Raw genomic sequence first — 9,394 nt, 5'->3', positions numbered from 1 at the left:
TTTTTTTTTTTGTAAATGTAGTAATAGATTATCTGATAATTAAAATTTACAAAATAAATGAAAATAGAGTAAGAAGAGGAAGATTAAAAATAATCGACGAAAGTTGATCTTGTACGAAGAAATTTTTACCTTTTGTGATTTAATAATAAAGTTAGTTTATTCAAAGTTAGCCATTTAGAGAGCGTTGAATCGCTAAAAAATGCGATATAACAATCCATTAAAGTAAATTTATGGCACGATCTGACAACATTAGGCCACCGATTTCGCAATTTAAGTGAAACTAATGGCCGTAATGGTATCACTGCATTTATCAGTAATATTACGAACCCATAATTCATAGGAATTGGGTAACAGGGAATAATAATGGTATCAAAAATAGTTCGTAATAGACGCTTAAACTTTCCCCTTTGAACAAAAGCTTTTGGCTTTCAACAACGTGGCGAGTTGTATTCCGCAAATCGAGTATCAAGCGAAGACAAACCGGTGGAAGATAGGATCGGTGTCGACGCGTGTATCTCCCTCCCTCTCCTCGAAATCGTTGCGAAATCCCATCCGTGGAGCAACGAGAGGAACAGAGACGGAATGAACTAAACCAGTCGCCCATTAATTGGCCTGTTACACTTCGTATTTCGCGGGAATAGCCTTATTGTTATTATCTTGCTGATTCGTATTCCCCTCCTAATCTACGTCGCCTCGTTAAACGTTGCTTAATCGTGCGGTTTCTTTACGAAAGTCGTTCGACGCATCCAACTTGGGGGGCTTTTATGCCGATCGTAAATTCGACAAATTCGCGCGATGAACGACGCGATTATCGAGTACTTTTACAAGGGTTAATACCACGCCGGCCGTTTTATCTTTATGCGAGATCGGCTGGCGACAAAATCGCCAGCTTTGCAAGACACGCGTCTCGCGTAGGCGTCTCGATGAGGACAGGTGAAATGGAAAAATGAGCGACGGATGTGGTAATTGCGAGGATCTCCGGGGATTACAATTAGTTTTTGAATGATGTTCGAAGGATTGTATACGCTTAGGATTGGTTAATGCAAAGTTTGTTTTACTCTTGTAGTGAATAATAACAGCGATTGTGATTATGATTGTGATTGGAAAATATTGAAATTTCGTAAGATGCACGTCTTGCGATATAGGTTGTGTTGTTTAAAAATCCATTGTTTCTTGAAGAAAATTTTGATTTTGATTGACGAAATTACAATCTAGTAATAAGTTTCGATACGAATTTCTTATTATGTTTAAACTTAAAATTTTCAAAAATTAAAAATAAAAGTTAAAAAATGTGAAGAAATTTATTTAACTTGTTTTCAATTCAAATTCAATTTAAAATGTTTTATTTTAATCGAAATGAAATTGAAATCGATTAAAGAAATTATTAAGATCACAAGTTTTTATAATAATTTTACATAAAATATGCTTCAACGAATTAACAATACTATAAAGAAATAAATCCAGCGATTCCAACCGTAAGTGTACCGTTAGTTATACCGCCTACTTGTACTCCAAGCACGACAACCGTGACCACCCACGTGCATACGTGTCGAGACGCCCAGTTTTTCTAACACAGAGAACGAGATTGCTTTTTCTTTGACCAATTACGGCCCGACACTCGACTAATCGTTCGATAAATCTCGGGGAAACGTTTGCTTTGGCGCTGCTCGCTTCCCTATTGTCAATTCGCACGCTTGTTTCGCGATCGCCCTCGAAATCGATGGCTGCGTTACATCGACTTCATTAAGATGCAACTGCAACCGGTCGCCTCCGCACCGGAAATGCGGCCGCCCACGCAAGTGGACTTCCTACTCTTTGCTTTTTTCCCTGTTAGTTGCCTTGTAAAAATACAAAGATGTCTCAAAAAAAAAAATATTTTTATTTTATTCGAAAAACAATGGTAACAACACTGACTTTCTTGATATATATAATTTTGAGGAATAATTCATAGGATTCACTGATTTGGATTGCATTACATTCCATATTAGTATTCTTTCGCTGTTAAAAATACCTTTGTATATTATAGACAACTATAAATAATCGTTTTTTGTCACAACATTATTATTCTCGATTATTTTAAAACTTTTTTTCTCGATCGTATCGCATAATATAACGATAACTTGTTCCAAAAATATTTCCAATCCGAGGAAAAAAAAACTTGATCAATTCAACAAAGAAGAAAAACGAAGAATATAATGGAGTCGTTCGAAGATCCTTTTCGTAAAAAAAAAAAAAAAAAAAAAATAGCGAATCGATTGCTTCATTCACGTGTTCTAATCGATCGTAACCGGTGTGAGGCCGTGCACAAGCTTGACCAACATTAAAAGTCGCCAAGTGCAACGCGACTGGATAATCTGGCCGTGGCATCTGGCCAAATAAACAAGGTACAAACCGTGGGCGAGCAACGCTTTGGAATCGTGACTTTTTATTATGCCGTGAATTCGTGATACGACGACAGAAGCAACCAAGCTCGCTGCGGTACCAGTAGAGAGGGAAGGGGAGGGGAGGGGAGAGAAACTCGAAATGAGACGAAAAGACGAGACGGAACGATAGGGAGGGAGGGGAGAAAAAAATTCGTCCGATGGGCTTCGTTTCGACGAAACGAGCACGCTTTAAATATATATATATATATATATATCCACGAACGAGTCGCGAACGGATCGAGCTGAATAAATCGCGCGCCGCGTTTCGAAGCGAGGTACGATACAGGCCCGCATCGATACCTCTAATGATTAAGTGACTTTATTGCCTCATTAAGAAGTAACACAGGTATTTATACGGTGTATCGCATAAAACGGTTGCTCAACAACAGAAGAGACGATGGAAATAAGCACACAGCGCGGCGGCCGCGATCGGAGCCTCCTTCTCGAGTGGAGCGAGCTCAGTGTTCACGCGGGAATGTGATAAAACGGTGGTCGCGAGCGGCCGTAATCGCGTAAATACAAACAGATTTTTTCTTCTTTTTTTTTTTTTTTTTTAATGCAGGACCACGGGAGAGAGAACCAACTCGCTTATGATTAATTATCGCCTCGTTTGTTGTTTGGCTTTCGTAAGAAGCGCCACTCGGCGTCGAGTTCTTCTGGCGCTTGTACCCTTCTTTTTTTTCTTTCTTTCTTTCTCTCTCCTCTCTCTCTTTATCTCTCTCTCTCTCTCTCTTCGTCCTTTTTCATGGTTCTTCTAAAAATACATCGGGCACGCTTTGCCTGTCAACGAGAGAGGAACGGTTTTTACGGTGATTCTTCTGATCGAAACATGGACTCTCCGTGTTTAACTCGTTTCGCAAAGAAGGATCGTTGCGAAATTTATACGATTCTTTTTTCTTTCTTTTTTTTTTTTTTTTTTTTTTTCTTTATGATATTTTTTCTTTCTTCATACTTCGTTTTAATACTTGTAATTGTAAATTTGGAGACCGATACGAAGAAAATGCGTACAATGATTCAAAATTTGATGAAAGTTTATGCTGCCAATAGCATAATATTCTAAATTTTTTAATTTTTAAAAAGTTGATGAATTTAATTGGTTTCTTCTCATTGATTTTAATGACTTTGAAATAATATTCTGTGTCAAAAATGTCTTTTTGAACAATTTTTTTCTTTACGTATAATTGATTTTATTTTGATTATTTTTATTTTTATTTTATGATTCAAAGTTTGATGAAAGTTTATGCTGCCAATAGCATAATATTCTAAATTTTTTAATTTTTAAAAAGTATGAAAGTAATTGATGAATTTAATTGGTTTCTTCTCATTTATTTTAATGATTTTGAAATAATATTCTGTGAAGAATGTCTTTTTGAACAACTTTTTTCTTTACTTTATAATTAATTTTATTATATTTTTATAATTTTTTATTATAATTTTTCGAGTTATTTATAGAAAATTTTCAGTACTATGCATTGAATTCTGTTTAGATTTATATATTAGTGATCGCATACGACAAATTATTTCTTATCTTTGGATCTACGAAACGCGAAAATAAAATATGAAGCAATTCTTGCGTGATTGAAATTATAATGATCGAACTCATAATGATATTAACTTCTTAATATCTATTGATCTCTCTGTATGTATTTATTGACAAAAATTAAGAAACATATTTTACATTAATTAGAAACATATTCATTCTTTTTATATTTTTTAATTATTTCTTTATTTGATTTTTAAACATATTCGAAAAAAAATTTATTGCTTATTGATGTACAGAAATATAAATAAATTCGATTAGTATATTTATATTTCTTAACTTTTCAGTATGCGCATTAGAATCTAAAAAATTAAATTTTTTATAAGATCTCTTATTATCCTAATAGACTCTGAACAATCCAAATGAACAATTGATGAACGATAGCTACTATTAATTAAACTGTTACACACACTCATATAAATTTTTTGCAAATAATTGGAAAAAACCAATCATCATAATTATGTGCAAAGGAAAAAATTGTTTAAAATTTGCTTTTATAATATATTTCAAGGATATCAAATTCGATAAGAAGACAATTAATCAACAGCTAAATTTACCACATAATTATAATTAATTTACTATTTATCCATTATATCAATTTTTTCAATTAATTTTTCGTAAATTTGAAACTTGATAACATAGCTAAGTTTGATAAACTTTCAAGAAGCTAAAAAGTTTCAAATCTCTTCTTGAATAAATATCCAAGAACCTCGATATTGACGCAAAGATTAACGAAACGTGATCGCTGGAAATATTTAAACAAAGCCTGGTTGTGTTTCCCTGTTAATTTTACGTTGAAGACATTGTTCTTTAAAAATATCGATTGACGTTTTCCATCTTAAGCTCTTAAAATTCTTAAGTTACATAAAAAATTATCGAGAAACGTGATTCGCTATTCGTCAGAATATCCGCGTTTTTTACATGTCATTACTGTGCCAAGATTAAGAGGATTAAGAGAGAACCACCTCTTTAAATTCGTGCGATTTGTCAAACATCTCGAGGAGTTTAATCTCGTTAAAAATAAATTCGATGAATCGAAATCGATGGATCGATGTCTCCTCATAAACGTGAGCATTGGATTTTGCTGAATTATGCAACTTGCACACCGAGCACACGATGGAAACATCGAAGTTACATTAAGATTTTCGCTTCGCCATTAAAAAGAAAAAAAAAAAAAAAATCGATCTCGATGGGACGAATGGATTCGTTAACCGTGTCGCGTGAAATCTTCAACGCCTACGTTTCAATTTGTCCGCTATTCATCGTTAATTCATTCGTTCAGAACTCATCTTCTCACGAAACTCTCGGGTTAATCGCTTGGGGGATTGCTCCGTTAAAACGGTGTGTCGAAATTCCTTTTTCAGGTTCTTGATTTTTTGCAAAATTTCAACATATAGAAACTGCGTTCCAGTTGATACAATTGTGCTTTTCCATGAATTATATTAATCTTTTCATGCTTAACATTTTGTTCGAACTGGTTGTTAATTAAATTTTATGAAAATATTTCTTTATTTCTTTTTTATATCATTATTTAATGATAATTTAAAGAATGAGATCAAACAACTATGATTATTAAATTGTAATTATTAAATTAATTCAGTAAATTATTATTTAGACACTTAAGTTATTGTATATTATACACACTTCGTCAAAATGATAATACATTTTATGATTTTTAATGCTTTTAGAAATTAATGCAATGTATTTAAATTTATAAATATTAATTAACACTTTCATATGTATTGAAAATGAAGTAATTTCAAAATAGTATAGTTTTAATAAAAAAAAAATTCTTTGATTATAAATCAATGTATAATTGGAAAAAATTATATTTTCGAATATTTCCATAAATATATCAAAAATTAATATTTTTGTATTAAACTTAACGTAATAAATCTAATTTTTCGGACCAGATTCAAATTTAGCACACGAAAATTCGTAAAAAAAAATCTTTTCATTGTCAAATAACAAATGTCTCGTTGAATGCCTTATCGAGTCTATGTTATTTATTTTGATTCGTTCATTTTTCACATAATACATAAGTCAAATTTGTATAACGTAACGTAAAGTGTAGTTGACATTTGAATATACAGCATTAGTCTCGAGAAACATTGAACATCACAAGTACTATCATTTTATTGCAAAATGTAAAATTATACGCGTTATTAAAACATCAGCATATTTTCTCTACGGGATAAATAGACTGTGAATATTTATGCATTTGCATAATACAAAAATAATAATAAACATCACGATATTCGAATAATAAGACAGATTTCTTTTATTTATAATAGCGTTTATAAAAATTTTATCCACAGTCTTTATATTAAAACATATATTTATTAAAATATTATTCGTTCGTTGTCTCAATAAAAATAATCATTTTTCGTTATACAATATGTTCCCTCGCGTTCCGTGGCGAGCAATGACACAATCCGTGGAATTTGAATATGTAGATCGTTGCGCGGAGACATATTAAAAAAAATGGCGAACCCGCGCCTGTCGCGGCTTTGAAACGTTGCCACCGATTTGCATCACGTGCGCATAATTCCCCTCTGCCTCCGTAATAAACCATGTAAATCTCGATCGAGTTCATTGAACAGGGATCGAGTTCCCAATTGGCCAATTTCGTTACGATCCATAAAGAAATTTATCATCGAGCGTTAAGACGTCTTAATCGTCGTCATCCTTTCGCGGAAAGAAATCTCCATTGTCCCCGATGGCTTCCTCTTCGAATAACAATAATCTGCCTCCTTTTATCGCCGATTTTATTTCTTCGGGTCTTTTCTATTCCATCGTCACGGTGATAAATCGCTCTAACGAACCGTGATATACGCCGCATTATTATTTCTCTATTCAAGGAAAGCGATTAGAATATAACCGAGGGAAACATAGTTGCGACAGTTGTTGGACTGGTCTGAAAATGGAAGGGTACCACGCTGATGCCAAGGCTGAATTCCATTTCCATTGCATTGCTCCTCTGGTTGAGATACCGTTGAATTAATACATTTGATTTGTATCTAATGGCTGTCCACGTGGTTGGGCAACCAGACGAATGTGATCCGCGAAGGATGCACATGGAAGACGAATAACGGCGAGTAGCAGTTGGTAATTCTATCCCGGCGCGTTATTAATCCTCCTTGAATCCAATCGTCGATCCAAGTTGGAATATTTTTACGTCGAATGTTGAGGAGAGAGATGTGATATTGAATTTTGAAGAGTTTCGATAAATGGATAGATTTTTGGATCGTTTACTTCAAAATGAAATTTATATATGTATTTATATTTTGAAGAATTCAACTCTTCAAAAATGTACGTTGGATACAAATTATTTTCGATTCAATCTTTTATACGAGCTCTTATATAGTCGAAAGATGATTATCGAAAATTGTTATCTTGTATCATTTCCAATAGTTATTTTTAATTTTCTTCTTTTCAAAAAATTCATCAGATATTTAAAATATTTCGATTTCCAAGTTTCGATTATTACTCAGATTGTCCGACCTACATTTCCATTATTTAATCTTACGATCATTTTTACGGTATTAAGGTTTAAAAGGAAGTACGATGGGCGAGATAGCGGTGGTATTTTCGAAAAATTCGAGGCGCAATGCTTCACGACCGATATCCCGCGGCGAATTGGAATGGCTTGGCGAAGCTGTGGCAGTTACCAGAGTCAACGAAGCGTGCACGCGACTTTTCCACAGTCACTTTCATAATGCAAGCCACTTCCGAAAGTGAATTGACTTATCCGAAGTCGGGAGAAGGTTACGCATAATATGCGGCCTTACGTGTACGCCGATCGGTCTCGCACGCGCAACGGTTCTGAATGCCTTCCACTTCTTCGTACTTCTAACTTCGTTTTCCTGTTGCAACAATGTGACGACAAGAATATGGAAGCAATAGTTTAAATTTTATTTCAAAATTAACTGCTCTTTAATTATAAAATGTTCGAATTCGGACATTTCCAATTTTAAAAATTTGCGTACGTATAATATCGTTAAAAATATCATTATACAATACAATATTTGCATTGCAATTTTATTTTTATTTTATTATTTTTAATTCCTTTCGAGATCGAGATTCTCGAGATTTTATCGAACATATCATCAGCCAATAACTGCCATAGGCCGCCCCATTGTTGACTCGTTCCGCTGCCCCATGCATCGAACCATGACGACTCCGATGACCACCATTATATCCAGTTCAATTATCCGCTCAATGCCTCGGCAAACTAACATTCGTGAAATTTCAATAGCGTATCGCTCGTTCACATCAACTCTTACGTCTACTACTGACACTTGTGATAATACGTACGACTAGCACGGTCCGTATCCCCTTGTCAGCCGCGCGGTTAGTGAAACAGCGCGTTAATGGTCTGACTTTCACGCTCGACGGACGACGGTGTGCAAGAATAACCATAGAATTAAGCGAAATTACCGAAAAAAAATTCACGACCGAGACGATTAAGAGATCTGAGATTTTACATTTCGCAATTCTGATAATTTATAAACCTTCATCGAATGGAATTCAGTTTTTTTATTATTTTTTTTTTTTTTTTTATTCTTTTATTCTGGACAACGATTTGTGTGATTTGTCAACACTTTGCAAATTCGTTCGTATTCTCTTAATTAATTATAGGAAAAAGGATGCACGCGTTCTTTTGCAACGAATAATTCGATCTCTGATATAAGAAAAATTTCACTTTCGTTTAGTTTCAGCGGGTTATACAATTTATCGACAGCTTATTTCTTTTTATTTTATTTATTTATTTATTTTTTTTTTTTTTTCGTATGACCTAATTGTCTGAGAAAACTGATGCCACGTAACGAATCCACGGCAATGTCAATCAACGCAGCGATGTTACGTGACTGGCATTGTTTCCGAGTAAGTAAGTGTCACGGACGCGTAAGGCGCTTCTCGACGAGTGATTGACCTAGCTGTATTTCCTTCAATCAGTGTCAATGAAGGAAAGAGTTTTTTTTTTTCTTTCGCTTTTTTCGGGATTTATATATACCTTCAAATTATTCTAAATTAAATATCTGATCCTTTTGACCATACTTTTCTTTCTATTCAATATTTATTCCTCTTCTTTTATTTATAAATATAGATACAATAATAATAATATGAATAAATTTATGATACATACGATACATCTCATATAGAAGAAAATATAAAAATATTTTAAATTAATACTTTTATACTAACAAATTAATACTTTGTCACGACAAATCTAAAATCTTAAAATACACGAAAAATTGAAAAAGGATTGTGATAAATTACTACTCACCGACATCTTGACGAAAGTATCTCCACCAAAAAAGTAACTCGTCGAATCACTACAACTTTCCTCTGGCGAAAGACCCTCGATCCTCAGTCGCGTGACAGCGATCGCCAAAGGAGGAGGGTACACGCACCTCGTACACCAGTT

At 33.8% G+C, this 9,394-nt stretch overlaps 2 protein-coding genes across 2 annotated transcripts in view; one reads left to right on the top strand and one right to left on the bottom strand.

Annotated features, from left to right (window-relative positions):
* Positions 1-9,274, bottom strand: part of LOC102681812 — a 76,122-nt gene extending 66,848 nt beyond the window's left edge. Inside the window, exon 1 of the mRNA XM_031509872.1 lies at positions 9,254-9,274. Coding sequence (XP_031365732.1) covers positions 9,254-9,259 — 6 coding nt within the window. The 5' untranslated portion in view covers positions 9,260-9,274. The remainder of the gene's footprint in view (positions 1-9,253) is intronic.
* The window catches only part of LOC102681942 (nuclear migration protein nudC), a 114,301-nt gene that overhangs the window by 68,555 nt on the left and 36,352 nt on the right, over positions 1-9,394 (top strand). The window lies entirely within an intron of this gene.

The sequence above is a fragment of the Apis dorsata genome, unplaced genomic scaffold (assembly GCF_000469605.1).
Source record: "Apis dorsata unplaced genomic scaffold, Apis dorsata 1.3 scaffold_189, whole genome shotgun sequence".
Taxonomy (NCBI): domain Eukaryota; kingdom Metazoa; phylum Arthropoda; class Insecta; order Hymenoptera; family Apidae; genus Apis; species Apis dorsata.
Note: the sequence above shows the minus strand (reverse complement) of the source record. Positions and strands in the feature narration are given on the sequence as shown.